Raw genomic sequence first — 26,497 nt, 5'->3', positions numbered from 1 at the left:
ATTCCGGAAAATTAAGTTCAAATGAATATTACCTCACAATTTAAAGAAATTTCCAAATACATGAGGAAATAGCCACCAAGAGTAGAGTCAGCAAAAAGAAACAGATTCAAATCTCCAAGGATCTAAGGTATTAGAATTGTTTACAGAATCTGAAATACCACTTTGTGTTTAAAGAAATAAAACATAATTTTAAAAATAATTAAGGAGTAAAAGACCATCAAATATGACCAGGCAAATATGAAAAAGAAATTTTAAATGAAATGAAATTCTAGAAACAAGAGGTATAATAGTTGAAATTAACTTGGTGCATTGCCTAACAATTATACACACATGAAGAGAGGTCTGAAGAAATTATTATTTATATGCAGACAGGAGGTAAAGAAATATGGACAATAAAAAAAGATTTGGGGGCCAGCCCCATGGCTGAGTGATTAAGTTCACATGCTCCCCTTCTGTGGCCCAGGATCGCCAGTTCAGATCCTGGGTGCAGACCTACACACCACTCATCAAGCCATACTGTGGCAGCATCCCACATAGAAGAACTAGAATGATCTACAACTAGGATATACAACTATGTACTGGGCCTTTGGGGAGAAAAAAAAAAGAAGAGGAAGGTTGGCAACAGATGTTAGCTCAGGGCCAATCTTTCTCACCAAAAAAGCATACTAAAAAAAAAAAAGGGGGAGCTGGCCCCGTGGCTGAGTGGTTAAGTTCACACACTCCGCTTGTCAGCCCAGGGTTTCACTGATTCGGATCCTGGGTGTGGACATGGCACTGCTCATCAAGCCATGCTGAGGCAGCATCCCTCATAGCACGACCAGAGGCACTCACGACTAGAATCTACAACTATGGACTGGGGGGCTTTGGGGAGAAGAAGAAGAAAGAAAAAAAAAAAAAAAAGAAGATTGGCAACAGATGTTAGCTCAGATGCCAAAAAAAAAAGAGAAGACTTAACATACACTTGGAGTCCCTGAAAGTAAGAATCAAGAGAATGCTGGGAGTCATTGTCCAATGAGATAATGACTGTAAATTCTCAGAAGTAATGAAAGAAATGAATTCACGGACACTGAAAGCTCTAAAAGCTAAGAAAAACACCTTGTGGTGCAGCTGAAGAACACCAAAGTCAGCAACAGGGACTTAAAATCAGCCAGGAAGAAAAAGTCACCTACAAAGAACAAATCAACTGGCAGCAACAGTGGAATGATAACTGAAGAAACGTTATTTTACCCAGCAAAACTAACTTTCAAGAACAAGGGGGAAAGAATGGCATTTTCAGAAAAAAAAAGCAGAGAATTTACTCCTCAGATTTTCATGAAAGGAACTTGCAAAGGATGTGCACTAGAAAGAAGGAAAATGACTCCAGAACAAGTTCTGAGATGTGAGAAAGAATAGAGGGAAAATAAATTGGAAACTATGTAGGTAAGAAAACATGATCCCTATGATCTATGAAATAATAAGAACAATAGTGTCTACGGTGTGGCATTAAAAAGAAGACATACCTAGGGAGAAGAGCCAAGATGGCGCCGTGAGTAGTCCTCTTTGTCTCTCGCCCTTCGAGTCTACAATTATTTGGACACTTATCGCTTGACAAAGGATATCCAGACAGCATCTCAGGACGTCTGAGACACCCACGCGACTATACATTGGAAGGCGGATGGACTTTCCTCCGGGAGGATGTGGAAATAGGTGAAAACTCTCCGACCCCGAGGGGCAGCCTAGTACCCGCAAGCGACTTTCTTCCAACGGACGCCCCCAGAGGATCCACACACATCTAGGGCAGGAGCGAGAACACAACAGAGGAGCGACGGTGGAAACAGGTGACCAGAACCCTACCTAAACCCCCTGCAATTACTCCTAAACGCAGAGGGAAACTTTGGAGTTGCACACCTGAGCCCGCGGGGAGAGTCTCTCCCCGCCATTGGCGGGGAGACCCAGCCTGGTGCTTGGGGCGCCCGGAGGGTCCCAGAGAGAGACACGGAGGGCACGGAGATCTCCCAGCTGCCGTTGCCCGCCCCGTGGGACTAGGGATTGCCGGAGATCTCGGAGAGGACCGGGGCCAGGGGAATTTTCAAAGGCCGGTTTTGCGACCCGGAGGGGAAGCGCCGGAGCTCCGCCCGGGCAGCAGACAAAACTCTCTGTCTGCCGTTAGCAGAGGGGCCACGCTGAGCATTCACGGCTCCGGGAGAGGCCCGGAGAGAATCCCAGAGGGCGGGGCGACCCCCAGCTGCCGTTGCCCGCCCCGTGGGACTAGGGATTGCCAGAGATCTCGGAGAGGACCGGGGCGGGGGGAACTTTCAAAGGCCGGTCCTGCGACCCGGAGGGGAAGTGCTGGAGCTCCGCCAGGCAGCAGACAAAACTCTCTGTCTGCCATTAGCAGAGGGGCCACGCCCAGCATTCAGGGCTCCTGGCAGAGGCCCGGAGAGAAGCCCTGAGGGCGGGGCGACCCCCAGCTGCCGTTGCCCGCCCCGTGGGACTAGGGATTGCCGGAGATCTCAGAGAGGACCGGGGCTGGGGGAACTTTCAAAGGCCGGTTTTGCGACCCGGAGGGGAAGCGCCGGACCTCCGCCGGGGCAGCAGACAAAACTCTCTGTCTGCCGTTAGCAGAGGGGCCACGCTGAGCATTCACGGCTCCGGGAGAGGCCCAGAGAGAATCCCAGAGGGCGGGGCGACCCCCAGCTGCCGTTGCCCGCCCTGTGGGGCTAGGGATTGCCAGAGATCTCGGAGAGGACCGGGGCGGGGGGAACTTTCAAAGGCTGGTTCTGCGACCTGGAGGGGAAGCGCCGGAGCTCCGCCCGGGCAGCAGACAAAACTCTCTGTCTGCCGTTAGCAGAGGGGCCACGCTGAGCATTCACGGCTCCGGGAGAGGCCCGGAGAGAATCCCAGAGGGCGGGGCGACCCCCAGCTGCCGTTGCCCACCCCGTGAGGCTAGGGATTGCCGGAGATCTCAGAGAGGACTGGGGCTGGAGAGAGTTCCAGAGACCCAGCTTAGTAGCCTAGGGGGAAACCCTACAGGCTCACAGCAGCCTTAGGGAAAGCCTCTGCACAGCACCAGTAGAAGGCACCCAACCACCAGCTACAAGGCTGGAAGACCCCAGGGCAAAAGCAGCATAGCTAGGTGTACTAACCACAGACTGTAGAAGATGCCAATAGCTCTCCTGCGACCCATAGAGGACAAGTGAGATTTGGTGGGTGCCGACAGCAATGGAGCGACAAATATAAGTGATCCCACCCCTGGCCGCTGGAAAAGCCCATAACACCGTTGCAGACCCCAAGGAGAGAGCACATCTAGGTGGGCTGCAACAGTAGGCACCTGCAGCCTGAAGCCCCCCTGTGATGGCCCCCACGGCAGAGGAGGGAATCCAAAGGGCCACTGTGGCTACGAAGAGGGGCCCAGGCCCAGTTAGCAACTACGGACAGGGTTCCTGGTTGGTGAAATATAAACAGCTGCTCCCCACCGCAGCAGCTGAAACAAGTGAAAGGAGCAACTAAACTCTATCTCCATGCGGAGGCACAAATCAACAACATCAAGCAATATGAAAAAATACATTAAATCTCCAGAACAGAAAGAAAGCAACAAATACACAGAAAACAATCCCAAAGAAAATGAGATATATAACCTAAATGACGATGACTTCAAAACAGCCATCATTAAGATTCTCAATGAGTTAAGAGAGAATTCTGACCGACAACTCAACGAGTTCAGGAGCTATGTCACAAAAGAGTTTGATACGATAAAGAAGAACCAAACAGAAATATTGGAAATGAAGAACACAATAGAGGAGATTAAGAAAAATCTAGATGCTCTGAACAGTAGGGCCGATAATATGGAGGAAAGAATTAGCAATTTGGAAGATGGCAATATAGAATTGTTGCAGGCAGAGGAGGAGAGAGAAGCAAGACTTAAAAGAAATGAAGAAACTCTCCGAGAATTATCAGACACAATTAGGAGATGCAACGTAAGGATTATAGGTATACCAGAGGGAGAAGAGAAGGAGAAAGGGGCAGAAAACCTATTCAAAGAAATAATGGCTGAGAACTTCCCAAATCTGGTGAGGGAGATGGATCTTCAGGTGACAGAAGCCAATAGATCTCCAAACTTTATCAATGCAAGAAGACCAACTCCACGGCATATAGTAGTGAAGCTAGCAAAAGTCAACGACAAGGAGAAAATATTAAGGACAGCCAGGCAAAAGAAACTAACCTACAAAGGAACCCCCATCAGGCTATCAGCAGATTTCTCAGCAGAAACTTTACAGGCTAGAAGAGAGTGGAATGATATATTCAAAAATCTGAAGGACAAAAATCTACAGCCGAGAATTCTCTACCCAGCGAAAATATCCTTCAAATACGATGGAGAAATAAAAACTTTCCCAGATAAACAAAAATTAAGGGAGTTCATTGCCACAAAACCTCCTCTTCAGGAAATCCTCAGGAAAACCCTCATTCCTGAAAAATCCAAAAAAGGAAAGGGGCTACAAAACCAAGAGCAGAGGAGATAAGTAGAAGGACAACAACAGAGAGTAGCAGCTCTACATCAGAACAGATTAAACCATGGGACGAGAAACAAAGGAAACTGAAGAAAACCGGAAAACAAGACACAAAATGGGAGTGGTAGGCCCCCACGTCTCAATAATCACTCTAAATGTAAATGGATTGAACTCCCCAATCAAAAGACACAGAGTGGCAGGATGGATCAAAGAACAAGGTCCAACAATATGCTGCCTCCAGGAAACACACCTCAGCCCCAAAGACAAACACAGACTCAGAGTGAAGGGATGGAGAACAATACTCCAAGCTAATAATGAACAAAAGAAAGCAGGTGTCGCTATACTAATATCAGACAAGGTAGATTTCAAAGCAAAACAGATAAAGAAAGATAAAGAGGGACAGTATATAATGATAAAAGGGACTCTCCACCAAGAAGACATAACACTTATAAATATATACGCACCTAACACAGGAGCACCAAAATTTGTAAAGCAACTCTTAATAGAACTAAAAGAAGACATCAACAACAATACAATAATAGTAGGGGACCTCAACACACCATTAACACCAATGGGCAGAACATCCAGACAGAAAATCACCAAGGAAATAATAGAATTAAATGAAAAATTAGACCAGATGGACTTAATAGATATATATAGAACACTTCATCCAAAAACAGCAGGTTACACCTTCTTCTCAAGTGCACATGGAACATTCTCAAGGATTGACCATATTTTGGGAACCAAAGCAAACATCAATAAATACAAGAGAGTTGAAATAATATCAAGCATCTTTTCTGATCATAACGCTATTAAACTAGAAATCAACTACAAGAAAAAAGCAGAGAAAGGTGCAAAAATGTGGAGACTAAACAACACGCTTCTCAACAAACAATGGATCATTGAAGAAATTAAAGAAGAAATCAAATATTATCTGGAGACAAATGAAAATGAGAACACGACATACCAAATCATTTGGGATGCAGCAAAAGCAGTCCTAAGAGGGAAATTCATTGCAATACAGGCTCACCTCACTAAACAAGAAAAAGCTCACGTAAGCAACCTCAAACGACACCTAACGGAACTAGAAAAAGAAGAACAAACAAAGCCCAGAGTCAGTAGAAGGAGGGAAATAATAAAAATAAGAGCAGAAATAAACGATATTGAAACAAAAAAGACAATAGAAAGGATCAATGAAACAAAGAGTTGGTTCTTCGAAAGAATTAACAAAATTGACAAACCCCTAGCCAGACTCACCAAGAAAAGAAGAGAGAAAGCGCAAATTAATAAAATCAGGAATGACAGAGGAGAAATCACAACAGATACCAATGAAATACAAGAGATCATAAGAGAATACTATGAAAAACTATATGCCAACAAATTGAACAACTTGGAAGAAATGGACAAATTCCTAGACTCCTACAATCTCCCCAAACTGAATCAGGAAGAAATGGAGAATCTGAATAGACCAATCACAAGTAAGGAAATAGAAACAGTAATCAAAAACCTCCCCAAAAACAAGAGTCCAGGACCAGACGGCTTCTCTGGAGAATTCTACCAAACATTCAAAGAAGACTTAATACCTATTCTCCTCAAACTGTTCCAGAAAATTGAGAAAGATGGAGAACTCCCTAACACATCCTATGAAGCCAACATCACTCTGATCCCCAAACCTGACAAGGACAACACAAAGAAGGAGAACTACAGGCCGATATCACTGATGAACATAGATGCAAAAATCCTCAACAAAATTTTGGCAAACCGATTACAGCAATACATCAAAAAGATTATACACCAGGATCAAGTGGGATTTATACCAGGGACACAGGGATGGTTCAACATCCGCAAGTCAATCAACGTGATACACTACATCAACAAAATGAAAAACAAAAACCACATGATCATCTCAATAGACGCAGAGAAAGCATTCGACAAGATCCAACACCCATTTATGATAAAAACCCTCAGTAAAATGGGTATAGAAGGAAAGTACCTCAACATAATAAAGGCCATATATGATAGACCCACAGCCAACATCATACTCAATGGACAAAAGCTGAAAGCCATCCCTCTGAGGACAGGAACAAGACAAGGGTGCCCACTTTCACCACTCCTATTCAACATAGTACTGGAGGTGCTGGCCAGAGCAATTCGGCAGGAAAAAGAAATAAAAGGAATCCAAATAGGTAACGAAGAAGTAAAACTCGCGTTGTTTGCAGATGACATGATCTTATACATAGAAAACCCCAAAGAATCCACAGAAAAACTATTAGAAATAATCAACAACTACAGCAAAGTAGCAGGGTATAAAATTAACGTGCATAAATCAGTAGCATTTCTATACACTAACAATAAACTAACAGAAAAAGAACTCAAGAACTCTATCCCATTCACAATCGCAACGAAAAGAATAAAATACCTTGGGATAAACTTAACCAAGGAAGTGAAGGATCTATACAATGAAAACTACAAGACTTTCTTGAAAGAAATAGGCGATGACATAAAGAGATGGAAAAACATTCCTTGCACATGGATTGGAAGAATAAACATAGTTAAAATGTCCATACTACCTAAAGCAATATACAGATTCAATGCTATCCCAATCAGAATCCCAAGAACATTCTTCACAGAAATTGAACAAACAATCCTAAAATTCATATGGGGGAACAAAAGACCACGAATTGCTAAAGCAATCCTGAGCAAGAAAAACAAAGCCGGCGGAATCACAATCCCCGATTTCAAAACATACTACAAAGCTACAGTGATCAAAACAGCATGGTACTGGTACAAAAACAGGTCCACAGATCAATGGAACAGAATTGAAAGCCCAGAGATAAAACCACACATCTATGGACAGCTAATCTTCGACAAAGGAGCAGAGGGCCTACAATGGAGAAAAGAAAGTCTCTTCAACAAATGGTGCTGGGAAAACTGGACAGCCACATGCAAAAGATTGAAAATCGACCATTCTTTTTCACCACACACCAAAATAAACTCAAAATGGATCAAAGACCTAAAGATTAGGCCTGAGACATTAAGTCTTTTGGAAGAGAATATAGGCAGTACACTCTTTGACATCAGTTTCAAAAGAATCTTTTCAGACACTGTAACTCCTCAGTTGAGGGAAACAATAGAAAGAATAAACAAATGGGACTTCATCAGACTAAAGAGCTTCTTCAAGGCAAGGGAAAACAGAATTGAAACAAAAAAACAGCTCACTAATTGGGAAAAAATATTTACAAGCCACTTATCCGACAAAGGGTTAATCTCCATAATATACAAAGAACTCACACTGCTTAACAACAAAAAAACAAACAACCTGATCAAAAAATGGGCAGAGGACATGAACAGACATTTCTCAAAAGAAGATATGAATATGGTCAATAGACACATGAAAAGATGTTCATCTTCGCTAATCATCAGGGAAATGCAAATCAAAACTACACTAAGATATCACCTTACCCCCGTTAGATTGGCAAAAACATCCAAAACCAAGAACGACAAATGTTGGAGAGGTTGTGGAGAAAGAGGAACCCTCATACACTGTTGGTGGGAATGCAAACTGGTACAGCCACTATGGAAAACAGTATGGAGATTTCTCAAAAAGTTAAAAATAGAAATACCCTATGACCCAGCCATCCCATTACTGGGTATCTATCCTAAGAACCTGATATCAGATATCTCAAGAGTCCGTTGCACCCCTATGTTCATCGCAGCATTATTTACAATAGCCAAGACGTGGAACCAGCCTACATGCCCAGAAACTGATGATTGGATAAAGAAGATGTGGTATATATACACAATGGAATACTACTCAGCCATAAAAAAAGACGAAATTGGCCCATCCACAACAATGTGGATGGACCTCGAGGGCATTATGTTAAGCGAAATAAGTCAGTCAGAGAAAGACGAACTCTATATGACTCCACTCATAGGTGGAAATTAGTATATTGAGAAGGAGATCTGATCGGTGGTTACCAGGGAAAAGGGGGGGTGGGGGGAGGGTACGGAGGGGGAAGTGGTGTACCCACAACATGACTAACAAAAATGTACAACTGAAATTTCACAAGCTTGTAATCCATCATAACATTAATAAAAAAAAAAAAAAAAGAAGACATACCTAAAACCAAACATCAAACAATTAGAAATGTTAATTTTTAAAAGGTACTTTTTATGATAGCAAGAAAAAACAATGTGTCTAGGAATATATCAAGTGAGATATGTACAAGATATTTATGGAGAAAAAAATTAAAACTTTACAAAAAGATAAAGAAGGCTGAATTAAATGGGAGAGACGCATATTCAGGTGTAATAAGATTCAATACCAAAAGTATGTTAGTTCTCCCAAAATAGAGCTAGATATTCAATGCAATTCTAGTCAAAATCCCAACAGAATTTTCTGGGACATGGATAAGCTGATTATAAAATGTGTGTCGAAAAGCAGACACTCTAAAATAGCCAAAACAAACTTGAAAAAGTAGTCTAAAATAGGGACTTGCCTACCAGATATAAAGACTTATTACAAAATTAGAGAAAGTAACACTGTTGATTGTATGTGCAAGGAAAGACAAATTAACCAATGGAAGAGAATGCATAGCCCAGTTACCTTCTCATGCGTATGTAAGAACTTGATATTGGACAAAATAGCACTGTGGGTCAGTAGAGAAAGGGTAGACTTTTCCATAAATGATATGAAGACATTTGGCAGTCTACAAGGAGACAATATATAATGATTCCTGCTATGTATATATATATGTCACCATCATATACAAAATCACTTCCATTTGGATTAATGATTTAAATGTGAAAAGCAAAATTTTAAAGCCTTTACAAACAAGTATACGAGACTATCTATATGACTTCACAGTAGGGAGAGAGAAACAAAACATAAAAAATATAAACAGTAAAGCAAAGTTTCATAAATTTGACAAAAGAGTAATATTTCCACATAATGTGACACTATCAATGAAATTAGGAGACAAGCCGTTAACTGAAAGGAGATATTGCAATGCTTGTAACTGTTGAAACATGCATGTATGTCTCCCACAAATCAGTAGGAAAACACATAACCCATAGAAAAGTGGTGAGGTGGTAGGAATGTGCAATTCATGGCTGACGATATATAGATGGATGATAAACAAGAGTGTGAAATCTTACTAGTAATCAAGGAACTGCAATGTAAAGTAGCAACAGTTTTTTTTATTGTCTCCGTTTTATTATAATTAAAAAGGTTAAGTACTGGTTTTGGATGCCTGAAAGGAGGATTATCCTGGACCATTGGTGGCACTGTAAGTTGGCAAAAGCTTTGTGGAAGGCAATTTGACAATACTTTACGTACTCCTTAAAATAAAAGTGCAAGTTTTACAAATCTGTCTTGTAGAAATAATTATGTTAACAAAAATTTAGCCGAAGGGATGATAATTGCAGCCCAAATGTGCATCAATAAAAAAGTGGTAAAATAAATTATGGTGCATCCCTATCATGGAACATTTTGATGCTATTAATAAGAATGAAGTAAAACAAAATGTCGTGATGTAGAAAGCTGTCTAAGACATGTTGTTAATCAGAAAAGCAAGTTCTACACGCAGGCACATACACGCAGAGTGAGTGAGCACACACAAGAGCAATTCCGTTTATGTAAAGAAAAGTCATGTGCTGGGAGCTGGAGAGTATAACTCAACCTATGAGCTTCAGTTATTCTGGAGAGGGGAGTTAGTGTGAGTGAAGGGATGAATAAAGGGGAAATTCTGGGTTTTTCTCTACGTACTTCTATATTGTTTGGAAACTTAACAAGGACAGGTTTTCATGTAAATAAAAAGTGACGCAAGTGATGGATAAAGAAGAGCGCCTAGAGAAGGAGTGATTGCAGCTACCGCTGGGAAAGTAGGGAAAAGATTCAGGAATAAAATGGTCTTTGAGAAGGGTCTAAAAGGACAGGGAAAATTTATACATTTGGAAATATGTATTGTGTTCAAGGGACATTCCAGGAAGAGGCAGCCAGATGAGGAAATTAACTAAAGTTGAGTAAAAGAAGGGATGTGTGCAAAGAGAAAAATGAATGTTTAGTCAGAGCAAAACATTTACGAGGAGTAGCAAAAAGTTTGCAAAGGAAGATGGGAGCCAGCTGATGGAAATCTTTGACTGCACTGCGGGTTTCTCCTTTAGCCTGTGGGAGTCATTGAGTGCAACATGAGCAGACCCGGCAGTCGTGTCGAAAATGGACTAGAGTAGAGGAAGGCTGGGGGGAGGTCAGTGAAAACCCTCTTGTCTATGACTAGTAAGGAGAGATTAAAGCCAAGTAATAGGCTTGGGAGTAAATTGGTAGGAAATGACACAAGACAAATTATGAAGGTAAAATTAACTCAACAGCTGCCCAGGTGTGTGGGGCAAGTAAGAGAGGGAGGAGTAAAAACGACCAAGGTTTCAATCTCATCAAAGATGATCGTGGTGATATTAATAAAAATAGGAACAATGAAGGAGGGATTTGTCATCCAACCTGACCCTCATCCTCTATTGTCTACCCTTGGCTTTGATCCTGAATTTCCAGCTTATGTCCTAAGTACTGCTTTTGCTGAGTTCTCTGGTTTGTGGCTCAGCTGGGCCCCGCACGATGCCTGGACCTAGAATGCTCCAAGCTCAGCTTCTGCTGCCACTCCAGTGACGTTGGCCCTGCCAGTCAGCAGCTGTGTATCTCTTTTCTGTCCTCTACGGCTTCTCATTGCCATCTGTCTCCCTCTGTCTCTCTACCTGCATTTTATCATCTCCATCAGAGGATCTGCCTTTGTTGAGAGTTGGGTCAGAAGACTCATGTTCCAAAGAATTTTACCTTAACTTCCCTGTGTGTGACAATGACAGAAATGCTTAATCAGAGGTATAGACTGAAGTTTCAAAAGTATCACTCAGTTCCACTAAACTAGAAAGCCTTGCTAGTGCTTAACACTTAGAATTCGTCTTTACTAAAAATAACTCACTATGTTTTTTAACATCTTTATAGCCTTCCATTTCTCATTATTGTGCAAAAATCTTTGAATTTTGATACAATTGTTATATTATATTACTACAATTTAATTTTCCATGTAATTTTATTAATACTAGTGTATTTTCTCAAATATATATTACTTACTTGGAGAGGGTAATAGAAATATTTGGTCAGAGGAAATTAGGAAATAATAACTCAGGCCACCAAACCCACTTATTTTGAAGATGACACTCCCTAAGAGTTTAGGTGACGTGCTCAACCAAATTTTCTTCCTTTTTAATATTGTTTTAATTTTATTTTGTAATCAATGTAAGTATTTAGTTTAAAAGATGAAATATTTAGGGGCTGGCCCTGTGGCATGTGGTTAAACTTGCACTTTCCACTTCAGCGGCCCAGCGTTTGTGGGTTCAGATCCCAGGCACAGATCTACGCACTGCTCATCAAGCCATGCTGTGACGGAATCCCACATACGAAATAGAGGAAGATAGGCGAGATGTTAGCCCAGGGACAATCTTCCTCACACACACACACACACACACACACACACACACAAATGATGAAATATTTACTACTGATCTTATAATGAAAATCAGTCATCCCTGCTCTATTTCCCCTCATTCTTTACCCCCTGAGTCACCTATTGCCAAACTCTTTTTTCAGTTCTCTTCTGGCATTTGCTTCCATGTTTTTAAAATTTTATTTTCAGTTGTGGTAAAATACACACAACATAAAATTTACCATCTTAACCATTTTTAAGTTTACTGTTCAATAATAAGTACATTCATGTTATTGAGCAATCTCCAGAACCCTTTTCATCTTTCAAAACTGGAACTTTATACCCATTAAACAATAACTCCCCAATTCCTTCTCCCCCTTGCCCGTGGAAGACAGCCTTCTCCTTTCTGTCTCTACAAATTTGATTACTCCAGGAACCCCCATATAAGTGGAATCACACAATATTTGTCTTTTTGTGACTGGCTTATTTCACTTAGCTTAACATCCTCAAGGTGCATCCATGTTGTAGCTTGTGTCAGAATTTTCTTCTTTTTAAAAGTTTAATATTATTCCATTGTATATATATACTACATTTTGTTTATCTGTCAATGGACACGTGTGTTTTTTCCACCTTTTGGCTATTGTGAATAATGCTTCTATGAACATGGGTGTGCAAATATTTCTTTGAAATCCTGCTTTCCATTCTTTTGGGTATATACCCAGAAATGAAATTGCTGGATCATATGGTAATTCTTTTTTTTCTTTTTTGAGGAAGATTAGCCCTGAGCTAACATCCACTGCTGAGCCTCCTCTTTTTGCTAAGGAAGACCGGCCCTGAGCTAACATCTGTGCCCATCTTCCTCCACTTTATATGTGAGATGCCTGCCACAGCATGGTTTGATAAGTGGTGCATAGGTCCTCACCTGGTACCTAAACAGGTTCACCTTGGGCCTCCAAAGCAAAGCGTGTGAACTTAACAGCTGTGCCACCCAGCCGGCTCCTATTTTTAATTTTTCGAGAAACCACCATGCTGTTTTCCACAGTGGCTTCACCATTTTGCATTCCCGCCAGCACTACACAGGGTTCCAGTTTCTTCACATCCTCACCAACACTTGTTATTTTCTGTTTTTTTAATACTAGCCATCCCAATGGGTGTGAGATGATAGCTGACTGTGGTTTTCATTTGCATTTCCCTAATGATTAATGATGTTAAGCATCTTTTCATGTGTTTGTTGGCCATCTGTATATCTTCTTTGGGGAAATATCTATTCAAGTCCTTTGCCTATTTTATAACTGGATTGTTCGTGTTTTCTGTTGTCAAGTTGTAATTGTTTATGTATTCTGGATATTAGCCTCTTATCAGATATATGATTTGCAAATATTTTCTCCCAATTGTCAGTTGCTTTTTCACACTGTTGATAGTCTTCTTGAATGCAAAAAGTTTTTAATTTTGATGAAGTACAATTTTTTTTTTGCTTCCTGTGCTTTTGGTGTCACATTTAAGAAATTATTGCCAAGTCCAATATCATGAAGCTTTCCCCCTATGTTTTCTGCTAAGAGTTTTATATCTTACAGTTAGGTTTTTTATCCAGTTTGAGTTAATTTTTTGCATGGTTTGAGGTAAGGGTCCAGCTTTATTTTTTAGCATGTGGATATCCAGTTTTCCCAACACCATTTGTTGAAAAGACTATCCTTTCCTTACCGAATTTTCTTGGCACCCTTACTGAAAATTATTTGACGATAAATATGAGGGGTTCTTTTGGGGTTGCCTCCATATTTTTAAATGGCATTCTTGAGTCATTCTTCTTGTGTTTTCAATGTTAGTTATCATCTCTAAACTTCCTACTAAACAAGAGAGGTGTTTTGGACTCTTATCAACCCTCATAGATATATGTCCCCTCCCTCCAGCTTCCCAAAATAGTTATGAACACGCTGTTTAAAATTTCAAGCACCATATGCCTCACATTACTGGCATTCATTATCCCTCTCTCTTCCCTGCTTTGTTTTTCTCTGTAGCACCTACCATCATCTCCTTTTACATTTTACCTAAATATTTTGTTTAACATCTGGTTCTCCTTCTAGTATGTAAGCTCCAAGAAGACAAGCATGCTTGATAGTTTTGTTCATTAATATTTCCAGCTCCTAGGATAGTTCCTGCAACATAACACATGCTTATACTTCTTGAGTAAAATAATGATTTTAGATTAAATCAATAATTATTATAAAATCTAAACAATGCACATAATTAAGCTACACAGTGTACTATGAATGCCTATCCTTTATTGTACAACTTTTTGTTTTTACTAGAAAGAGTAATTGACCTTTATTCATTTACTTTGTTTTCTATGTGTTCATCATTAATTCTGCCCCAAACATTCTAATAGAATTATTTAAATCAATTATGAGTATAAATGTATCAGATGGTCAATCAGTCCCATTAGTTTTTTCTTTTTAATTCACGCTGGAGCCCTGGGTCTTCCTGCTCCAGTCTAGGAGAGTTGCTGTCTGGATCTGGTGCGTAACTGTTAGTCTAGGACTTCCCTTCACCATCATCTTGGAATTTCCTTTCATGTGGTCACATTGGATACCCTGTTCTTTGTTTACCTCCTCATTTTGGTGAAGGCTGCCCCCCAATATCTCCCTGCAAAAGAATGCACGGCAATACAACTTGAAGACCATGTGTCTTTGAATACGCCTTTGTTCTGAACTGAAACTTGATTGATGATTTGGCTGGGTATAAAACTCTGTGTTCAATCATTTCTTCAGGATTTTGAAGACACTGCTTCATCATCTTTGACTTTTCTATTTTGTGTTTGAGATCTGCAGCTTTCTTATTCTTTATTCTTCATAAATAACCTATGCTTTTTTTGGGAAGTGTTTTAAATCTTCTTATTATGGTTGATTTAAATTTACGTGGTGATGTGCCTTTGTGAGATCTTTTTCTTAATTCAATGTGTTGGGCACTTGGTATAATCCTTTCACTCTGGAAACCCATGTATTTCAGTTCTGAGAAATTTTTTTACACTATTGCTTTGAAAATTTTGTTTTCTGTTTTTCTGTGCTTTCTCTTTCTGGGACTGTAATAGCTAATATGGGACCTTCTAAATTTTTCCTCTTTATTCTGAAGGATTCTAGAACATGCCACCATGAAATATGCCTCTTTGACATATGGATTATTTTGAACCAAAGGCAATTGAGATCCAGCAGATGCAGGAAAAGCTCTTTACTTCCTTTTAACTGCCTAAGAATAGAATATAAATTTCACCTTCTGTAAAGGAAGTTTCCATTTGTAAAAGTGTCTCCATACTAAGAAGACAACTCCTCCGGGAGGCAACTCTTATCACCTTAGAGGATCTTATTTGCATAACAAGGCAGTCCTTATTTACCTATATTTCCTCCCCTCACCTTCCCACAACTTGCCTCTCTGGCCCAGAAGCCCAAAATCCCTTTTCCTTTGTTTAGCCTCAGATGGTATATAGGCCTAAATCATCTAACTACCTCCTTAAGTATCATTTCTTTGTGAAAGTCTCTCATGTGTATACTTAAACTGTTTCTTTTTTCTCTTGTTAATCTATCTGACAAGTTTAAACTGACAAGTTTAATTTCCAGAGCCCCAGCCAATGAACCTAAGATGGGTAGAGGAAAAACAATTTTTTCCGGGGTCAGCCCTGTGGCCTAGTGGTTAAGTTTGGAGCCCTCCACTTCAGCAGCACAGGGTCAGTTCCCAGGTGTGTACCTACACCGCTCATTGGGGGCCATGGTGTGGTGGCGACCTATATACAAAATAGAGGAAAACTGGCACAGATGTTGGCTCAGGGTGAATCTTCCTCAAGTGAAAAAAGAAAAAGAAAGAAAAGAAAAAGATTATTTTCCTCCCTTACAATTCCCAGCCAGAGGAGGCTTGTTTCAAGAGATTCAATTTGGTTTTGGTTTTGTTTGTTTGACAAAAGTGCATGTTTGTAAAGTGTACAATGTGATGATTTGATATACATATACATTGTGAAATGATTACAAAGATAAAGTTAATTAACACATCCATCACCTCACATAGTTAACTCTTTTTATGTGTGGTAAGAACACTTAAGGTTTACTCTCAGCAAATTTCAAGTATACAATACCACATCACTGACTATAGTCGCCATGCTGTATATTAGATCCTCAGAACTCGTTCATCTGATAACTGAAAGTTGTACTCTTTGACCTACATCTCCCTATTTCCCTCTCCACCCGGCACCTGGCAACCACCATTCTACTCTCTGTTTCTGTGAGATCAGCTTCTAAAGCTTTGATTTGACTCACAGCTCAGCCGGCTTGAGTTACGGCATGTAAGATAGCTAGACAATTTTCTTTCATAGAGTATTCATTTCCTAATTTAGCGTATGTTGCTTTTCTATTGTGAAATAGAATTAGCATTCTAATATATATAATGAGTATAGTTAAAACTGAACACCTCATAGCTTCAGCAAATCTTACCATTTTTCAACATTTGCTTCAGATCTTTAAGTAAAACATTACAGATACAGTTAAAGTTGCCTTTGGCCTTTCTCTAATCTCATGTGCTTCCTCCCCAGAAATAACCTCTCTCTTTAAGTGGATAGTTATGATTTCCCTACATGTTTTATTTTTGCTACATCTGTATATTTCCATAAACAAGATTGTGGTATAAGAAAAAATATTGGTCTTTCTCCCCAGTTCCTGGCACAGAGCCCCTAAGATCTTTGAAATTTCCTGACTAATAGGAGTGTCCTTTGTTATTTGTAACGAACCCTTTTCGAGGGAGTGGGTATATGAATTTATGCAAATAAGGTGACTCTCAGGGGCCCCTAGATAGTTTCAGGATGAGGGACTGGCAGCCAGAAGGACTGAGTGCTTGGATGAGAAGGCTGAAACTTTCAGCTCTACCTCCAGGAGGGGAGAGGGGCTGGAGATTGAGTTCAATTACCAACGGCCAATCATTTAATCAATCATGCCAATGTAATGACACTTCCATAAAAACCCCTAAACAACGGGGTTCAGAGAGCTTCCAAGTTGGCAAACACATCTTCTGCCTGGAGGATGGCACACCCTATCTCCACAGGGACAAGGCTCTTGTACCCAAGACGCTTTCAGACCTCGCTTCATCTGGCTGTTCATTGGCATCCTTTATAACAAACTATAGTAGCAAGTATAGCATTTTCCTGAGCTCTGTGAGTTGTTCTAGCAAATTACCAAATCTGGAGGGGGTGGTGTGGGAACCCCCAGTTTGTAGCCAGGTTGAACAGAAGTATAGGTAACCTGGGGACCTGATCCTTGCAACTGCATCTGAAGTGAAAGCAATCCTGTGGGACTGAGCCCTTGAATCTATGGAGTCTGATGCTAACTCGGCACAATTAGTGTCAGAATTGAATTGAATTGTAGGACCCCCAGCTGATGTCTGCAGAGAACTGGAGAATTAGTTAGTGTCGGAAAAAACTGCTAACAAACATTATTTTTCATGTTTTAAACTTTATATAAATGTCACAAAAAATGTTCTTCTGCAACTTATTTATTATACTCAACAATTTTTTTAGACTTAACCATATTGATTGATATAGCTCTAGTTCCTTAACTCTTGTATAGTCTTCCACAGAATGAGTACTCTATTCTTTCTCTTGCTGGTAAACATTTGGATTGTTTCCAATTTTACTATTGCCAAGAAACCTACAATAGCATTTTAAAGCATATCTCTTTATGCAAATATGCAAGTGTTTCTAGGTCATAGAGTATGTGCATCTTCAACTTAAGTAGAAATTACCAAGTTGCTCTCCAAAGTAATTATGCCAAATTATACTCCACCAAGAAAGTATGAGAGTCACTGTTGGTCCTCATCCTCACCAACCTCTGTACTGACAGACTTCTACAGTTTGCCCCTCTGATGATTATGAGATGGCATTTCTTTGCTATTTTGTTTTGTATTCCCTGATTGCTAATGAGACTGAGAAGCTTTATTCTTCAATGTTCTCTGAACATTCAGGTTTCTTCTTCTGTGAATAATCTGTTCATGTGCCAATGTTTATGTACTAATGGGTTGATGTCTTTTTCTTTTTAACTGACTTGTGAACACTTAAAAATATATATGGACACTAACCCTACACTAGGTTTTGATAGTTCCTTTACTTTTTAAATAATGATTTATTTTGAATTATAAAAATAATACACATTTATTATAGAAATTTTTGGAAATCAGAAATTAAAATCTGCTGTGATCATATTGTCCCAGGATAATTACTGTTTTCTATCTGGGGTCTATCCTTAGAGTTTCTTTCTATGCATCTATACAAACAAAAGTTTCAGAAAACTAGGATCGTTTTATACACATGTATCTATTTTATTTTTTCCCATTTAATTTTTCATTTGTGTATGTCTTTGCTCCTCAGTTAGATGGTAAGATCAATAATGTTAAAGGCCATATTTTTTACTGCTTTGAGTCTTACATGCATCTACCAAAATGTCTTTCCTTTAGTAGAAATTTACCAAGTATTGATTATTGTTTCCTCTACTGCAGGACATCCAGATGTGATTGGTGCTGTGGTCCCAAATTTGGTGAAGGTTTTCGTGTCATCCGATCCTTCGATATTTTTGGAGTAACACACCTACCTGTTATGTTTCATGTCTGTTCTTCCTCTTGCTATAGAAAAGTAAAGGAAAGCAATTTGGCTTTAGATGGCACTTCTGGGAAAAGAACACGTCTAAATTCCGAGTAGAGTCAGACTTGAACAGCCATTAAAGTTTATGTATATGGTAACCCATTTCTTTGAGATGACATGCTCTGATGGAAGACATAAGTGTCTCTTCATGTGAATCCTCTTTGTAATCCTAGCTTCTTCAGAAAGTTTGTGCTTGTTAGGGCATTGTGGCAGAATTATTACCTAACTAGAATTCGGAAAGGTCCTTGGATTTCAATGAAGATCCAGAAAATTTCTTTCAGAGCATGTTTACTATAAAAAGAAAACTGTTAGAATCTTTTGTAAAAAAGAGTTATCTTACCACTGACCTTTTCAAGCTGTCATTCTAAGTGATAAGGTAGCATTTCAAAGTCATCGGTGAAGTTTGTGTCTTGTTTGGGTTCAAAGTCACCCCGTTCCTCAATGTTTGTGCATTTCTGTGGAAATCTGTTCAGTGCTAACCATCTCAATTGTGGATTACTTTTGGGAATAATAAAAAATTAATTCCCGTCTTATCTTTAGCTGTTTGAATTCATTACCCAGGCTCTTAGGAAGGTGGTGCAGTCTCTCAGGTATCTTGACCTTCATTTCATAAAGCCCGATTTCATAGGCTGGTGCTAGCAGCAACAGGCCTTCAGTAACAGCCTGGCAAGAAAATAAGGTAAAACTTACAAAATTACATTGAAAGCAACATACGCATACAGAAGAACTTGAAGCTTTAAGACTTAGTGTTTAGTAATAAGAAGGTAAAAGAGCATTTTGATATAACAAGTAATTTTAGAATGGCATAGAACTGTTTCACATATGGAGTATGTTTTATGTGCGGTTAACTTAAATCTAAAATGTCGTTGCTAATTAAACTTGATGAAATGGAATGATTTAAATTTATACAGCTATCATCATTAGAGAATGTCAGAAAATACGCATTATGTCAGGTTTGTGTGTACCATTTGGTAATATCATTTAAATCAAAGATAAAATAAACTAGGCAAAATAATTTTTTTGACTATTGATTTTAATAAATTGGGGTGTGTGTATTCTTCTCCTTGAGACTCAGTTTGATTTTAAGCAGCAATAAGAAAATCTTGCCTGAGAAGTACACACTGTATTCTCCAGCAAAAAAATAAAATTATTTATATTGAAGAGGTAGCTACCATATCACACATCTAATCCAGAAAAGGATATTTATAGCATGATGACAAATAAATTCATTAAAAATGTAATATACCCAAAAATATAAAACAAGATAAAAAATAAGATTGAATCCTAGTGGCATATAATCTATTAATACTCACTCTCATCCCTGAAATGTGTCTTGGAGAAAGAAGTACTTTGTTTTAATTTAAAAAGTGTTGGTTTCTGGTTTGAGTAATTGGGTGGCGTCACATTGAGCTAGGGAATAAACATGAAAGAATAGGTTTCAAGGGAAATTACAATATTTCAGAGACATTGCAGAGAAACAAATGAACCTAGACATTTGGACAAATATGAAATGTACTTAGAGCTCAATCTCATGATCTCCTCATAGTATAAACCTTGAATCTAAGTGATGTCTTCTCGATCTTTAAAAAAATAACTTACAGTGTGTTTTTTAAATATGAAAGCAAGACATACTTACTATAGAGATATTTGAAAATAGAACTAAACCTAAGAAGAAAACAAAATCCCCCTTGTAATGCCACCACCCAGTGAAAACCAGAGATCATCACTTTGACACATATATATGTATCTGCACACATTTATATAATGCATTACTCTTTTTTAAAAAATGGGATTATCTGGGGGCTGGCCCTGTGGCTGAGTGGTTAAGTCTGCGCGCACCGCTGCAGGCAGCCCAGTGTTTCGTTGGTTCGAATCCTGGGCACGGACATGGCACTGCTCATCAAACCACGCTGAGGCAGCGTCCCACATACCACAACTAAAAGGACCCACAACGAAGAATATACAACTATGTACCGGAGGGGCTTTGGGGAGAAAAAGGAAAAAATAAAATCTTTAAAAAAACAATAATTATTAAAAAATGGGATTATCTGCCTCACACCACACAACAATTAATTTCCAGATTCCTAAAGGTCTAAATTGAAAATATAAAGAGATAAATAGAGTCTTAATTAAAGAATCAGAATGAGAAGGATCTTTTTAAGCCGGAAATGAAAACCAAGGGAAAAGATCAACAGATTCACTCTGTAAAAATTTTTTAAATTCCTATACCGCCAAAACCGCCTTTATGACGCACACTGAGAAAAACATCTGTAATACATATGACTAACAAAGAGCTAAGCTGTTAACCAAGGAATCTTGATTGTAAATGACAGAAACCCACTTGAACCAGCTGAAGCAACTAAAATAAATGTATTAATCTTAGTGTGTGCACGTGTCTTCAGGCACAGCCAATTCAGGAGCTCAAACTCTGCCATCAAGGCATTATCACTTTTTCTGTCTGTCTATCCATCTATCCATCTATCTATCATCTATCTGTCTATCTATCTATCTACCTACCTACCATCTCTCTCTTAGAAATGCTTTTCTTTAAGTTGCCTCATTTCCAGGCTGCAAGGATGGCCACTGATGATTCCAGGTTTAGGTACTGAAATGTCAGGAACCTCAGAAAAATTCACCATCTATCCTTTTACTGTGAAACATATTAGGGATGACTTTCATTGGCTCAACTGGGGTCACATGTCCATCTATGAACAAATCATTCCAGCCTCATGGATGGAATGTTCTGACTGGTCACATCTTTGGAACTGGGAAAGGGGGAATTAGCCCCTCCCAAACCACGTGAAACAGACTCTCCACGAGGAAGAAGAGCTCTGGAACTGAAAACTGAGGGAAGGAAAAATGTTCGGGGCAGCTAAAACCTAGGATTATCAGAGACCTATAAACTTCCTAATGTCCAATAAGCATTGCAAGTAACAGGAACAACAAAAAGATGAAGTAAATAGTTAAATAGCGATAATCAAAATTAAATATATGTATTTTTCATCATAATAATTACAAGAAATTATTGTTCAAAAATATTTTGCACATGTATGCAAAAACATATCCAAGGATATTTACTGCAAAGATATTTACAATAGTGAAAAATTGGAAACATTCTAAATTTTCATTATCAGAGAACTGGTTAAATACATAAATCCAACAAGGTAATATCACTCGGCAATTTAAAAAATTAGATAGCTCTGTTTTCCGTGACATGGAAAGATATCTACGAAGTACTTTTAAAGGACTATTTACTAGGTAATATAACCACATAATTCAAAATTCGAAAGGTACAAAAGAGTATACTTTAAAAACTCTTTAGGGACCAGCCAAGTATTGCAGCAGTTAAGTTCATGCACTCCGCTTCAGTACCCTGGGGTTCGCCAGTTTGGATCCTGGGTGCCAACATACATATGGCTTATCAAGCCATGCTGTGGCAGGCATTCCACATATAAAATAGAGGAAGACGGGCACAGATGTTAGCTCAGGGCCAATCTTCCTCAGCTAAAAATAAAAAAAAAAGAGGAAAATTGGCAGTGGAGGTTAGTTCAGAGCTAATCTTCCTCAAAAAAAAAAAGTTCTTTAACCCCCATGTGCTGCCTTTCATTTTTCTTCTCAGAGGCAAAAAATGATATCAAGCCTTTTGTATTCTTCCAGGATATTTTATGCATATGTAAGCTAATAAATATATTTCTTTCTTATTATTTATACAATATTAACATAATATTTACTCCTTTTCTGCATCTTTCCATTTAATATTATGTCACAGAGGTGGTTCCACATCAGTACATTATTTTTTATGATTGCGTATTATTCCATCGAGCAATGTATATAGTTTATTCTACCAGTCCACTACTAATGGATTTTTAACTTTTCGTAACCTCTTGCCATGTAAAAAATGTTGCAATGAATAACCTTCTCATTTGTACATGTTTAGATTTATCTGTGGGATAAATTCCTAGAAGTGAAATTGCTGGGTGAAAAGGTATGTGCATTTATGTTTAATTAGGAGTTGGGGAGAATATATAATACACTTATTTTATTCACATTTGAGTAGGTAATTCTAGCATAGTGTACCTGGTTCAAAAAGGATTTAGGTAAGAGTGAAAAGTCAGTCTACCTCATATTCTCTTCCTTCAGATGCCAGTTCTCAGAAGCAAACATTGCCATCAGCTTCTTGTATTTGCCTCTAGAGAAATTCTAAGCTCATATAAGCGTGCGGCTGTATATAGAAGAATCTCTCTTATTCCAGTAGGTTTTTAATCTTTTTTTTTTTTTTGCTTTATATTCTATAGCAGCAACATTAGCATCATTTGTAAGCTTCTTGGAAATGCAGATTCTCAGAGCCACCCCAAATCTACTAGATCAGAATCTCTGGGGATGCTATCCAGGAATCTGCATAATTACTAGCTCTCTGGGTGATTCTAATGCTCACTAAAGTCGAGAATCACTAGTCTCCAGAGGTCAGAAGGCTCACACCAAGATGTTGGTTAAATAAGAGATGTAATATACTTTATTGTGTTCTCATTTAGTCTCAGCCAAACACTGTCATCACTGAGATCGCATCTACAAAATGATCCCAGGAATGCAGGACAGGTTTATTTTTTGTTAGTGCCACGAGTAGAATCTGGTTCCTAGTGACCTCGTGTACAGCAGAGCCGTACGCTTCCCAGTCTTTCTCCTCTCACCTTCTGGTGCTGTGTCAGACAATGCCCTACTGCTATTCATACAGTTTTTATGGCCAATGTTTTCGAAAGTGGGTGGCCAGGGTCTTCTTCTTAGTCTGTCTAAGTCTGTAAGCTCCGCTGAAACCTGTCCACCATGGGTGACCCTGCTGGTCTTTGAAATACAGGTGGCATTGCTTTCAGCATCACAGCAACACACAGCCACCACAGTGTGACAACCGACAGACGGGTGGTGAGGTTCCCTGACCCAGAAATGAACCCAGGTGGTGGCTGCGAGAGCACTGAATCTTAACCACTAGACCACCAGGACTGGCTAGGACTGGGTTAACATTCAAAAATCAATCAATGTAAGCCACTGGGCATCTGCCATAATTTCCAGAACTCCATGAGCACCGGAAGTGGGAGAATAGAGAGGGGTGAATGTTTCTATTTCTAGGTTTTCACTATTCTTGTCCAAAACACCTCAGTAAGTAGAATTTTTTCCCCCTTTCCTTTCCTTCACTTGCTTTGCCTTTCATTTCTTCTCCTTCCTTCCTCCCACACTTCCTCCTTTCATTGCTCTCTTTGGGCCTTTATTTTTTCCCATCTGGTTCTCATTCCTGACGCACAGAGTGCCTAATCCAATTTAAACATGAAGGAGGACTAAGGATAATTGAAATTGTCTATAAAATACTCCAGATAATGGCAGAGTCATCCTGTATCCATGAGCATGTTTGTGTGTGTGCATCTAGATACACACAGAAAAGGTTGGAAGGAACATACTGAATGATAAACAGTGGATTCATGGTTACCTCTGGGAAATGGAATCTAGGGGCTGGGAGTAGGGGCTTTCTCTTTCTACTAAATGTCCTTCCAATTGTTTGAATTTAGATATAATTATGGTTTATCCGGTAAACATAAAAAACGTTTTAATTTGTAATGGGATCGTGTAATGGTGACATTTTGCTTCTATCGTTTTCCCCTCAATCATGTAGCACGAACGTTTTTCCAAGTTATCATATCCAATATTGATAAGTCATCGTGGAAGTGCCCTAACTTACTTATCTAAAATTCTCTTGCTGAATAAGTTATCAATTTTTATCTATTATAAACAATAATTTGATAAAAATTCCTATAGCTAAGTCTTTGCCAAAATCTACACTTGTTTTTACTTGATTTTAATATAGATTTCTGGCATTAAGATCGCTGGGCAGACATAGTGCAGAGGTTTGAGGCTTTTTATTCTTGGGATGAAAGTGTGCTCCCTCATCTCTGTTAACTCTGTCACCAGCAGCGTAGGAAATGGCCTTTTCCCCAAACCTACAACATCACTGATTTTATCTAATTAATTAACTAGTATATTCGTTATCAATTAGATAGACAAAAAGTATATTTGATTCATTCACTTTCTTTTATTGCTAATAAAGCTGATTTTAGTTCCATGTTAAATAATCATGATTCTACCTTTTCTGATTTTCCCTATCTTTTTCTGATGTTTCTATTGGTGTGTTCATCTCATTGATTTGTAATGGTTTGTATATAGAGAGAATATTAATCCTCTATCACGTATGATGAAAATATTTGTTGCAGTTTACTGCCTGCCTTTCATTTTTATTTGAAGTGGAGTGTTTTTTGATCTGAAAATTTTAAATTTTAGCTTGTAATATCATGGGCAAACCTGGAGGATATTATGCTAACTGAAATAAGTCAGATGCAGAAAGAAAAATACTGCATGACCTCACTTATATGTGGAATCTAGAAAAGTCAAATTCACAGAAGTAGAGAATAGAATAGTGGTTACCCGGGGTGGGCAGCGGGGAGAATGGGGAGATGTTGGCCAAAATCCATCTATTCGTTTATGTTTTTGTTTTCTATCGCTAAGCTTCGCAAGTCCTTCCTTACTCCCAAAATTACATGTGTTGATCTATAGTTCACTTGTTTTACATTTTCATCTTTGATTCATCTCAACATTACTTTAGTATGGTGAGTATGGTTCCAAAATGAAGTCTTTTCTAGAATGCTGCAAAGTTGTGCCCTCATTCATTATCTACTGAATCTTTATCCAGCAGGTTGAAATGTTGCCTTCATGATACACTAAATCCTTACATAGTGAGGCCTGATTTTCGGCTTTCTATTCTGTTCCGTTAACTTGTCTATGTGATGCCAACACCACACTGTTTTAATTATTTTAGCTGAAACCACACCTTAATACATCTGGTGTATCAAGTTCCCACTCATTACTGTGCTCGTTCAATACATTTTAGCTCTTCTTACACCTTTATTTTTATACGATGATTATTATAATCTTCAAAATTATTTTGTTTTATCCCTCTCCCCAAGTAAACTATTTTGGATTTTGGTTAGAATTTGAAGAACACTAATATCCACATAATATAGAGTGTCCCCATCCAGGAACATACACTGTGTAACTGCATCTTTGGAATAACAATGAGAACGATGATAGTAATTCAGCCATTGGGGATTTGCTTCTCTGTGACCCATGTTGTTTATGACACAATGTCTGCATCTGATTTGGGAGCAGTAACCATGGATGTAATTGCTCATGCACTTACTCCAAAGATCTCACTTTCAAGCTCAGAGTTTTGATCGATATAGCTCCGAGGAATACTTTGCCTTGCCCTGAAGAGCTGGATGCCAGCACTGCTTGTTCTCTGCCTAGTCCTCTCGGGCACCATCAGAGCTCTCTGTGGAATCAGCGTGCTTAGCCAACTGTGGTGAAAGGCAGAGAGGAGGGACAGGAGTTCAGGGCCTTCCAAGACCCCTTTGCTGCAGATTGTCGTTTTCCGCTTGGAATCTAAGGGGCAGATGTATGCAACATCTGGGTAGCAGGTGCTCAGAAGCTGCTCACTGGTGTCACCGTTCAACCATAACCTGCCCGTTGAGGCCGTGTTTTACTTTCACATGTCTGACTTCATACCTCCTGAGCGTGTACTCTGGGTAATCTGACTCTCATAAACTGCCCTGCCAACAACACCCCCTGAGTGACAATTTGAAGACATCCCATGGTGCTACTGTCTGCCGGAGATAGAGATGGGAATGAGGAAAGCACCAGGCTCCGACCAAGGCGGTCCCGAGCATTCTTGACCTCAGGCTGGCACAGCTGCCACGAGCGTTCCGGCTGGCACCGCTCAGGGCCTCTGCTTCCTGCAGGCTCGGGGGTCAGGTCGGCAGGCCCTGGAATTTGTT

The 26,497-nt window shown here is 39.3% G+C and overlaps 1 protein-coding gene across 1 annotated transcript in view; it reads left to right on the top strand.

Annotated features, from left to right (window-relative positions):
* Positions 1-19,326, top strand: part of LRRC63 (leucine rich repeat containing 63) — a 58,936-nt gene extending 39,610 nt beyond the window's left edge. Inside the window, exon 9 of the mRNA XM_070520252.1 lies at positions 18,485-19,326. Within this exon, the coding sequence (XP_070376353.1) occupies positions 18,485-18,683 (199 nt within the window). The 3' untranslated portion in view covers positions 18,684-19,326. The remainder of the gene's footprint in view (positions 1-18,484) is intronic.
* The last annotated feature ends 7,171 nt before the right edge of the window (positions 19,327-26,497 follow it).

This window comes from Equus asinus, chromosome 11 (assembly GCF_041296235.1).
Source record: "Equus asinus isolate D_3611 breed Donkey chromosome 11, EquAss-T2T_v2, whole genome shotgun sequence".
Taxonomy (NCBI): domain Eukaryota; kingdom Metazoa; phylum Chordata; class Mammalia; order Perissodactyla; family Equidae; genus Equus; species Equus asinus.
The sequence above is the reverse complement of the archived record's forward strand: the minus strand, read 5'-3'. Positions and strand labels throughout refer to the sequence as shown.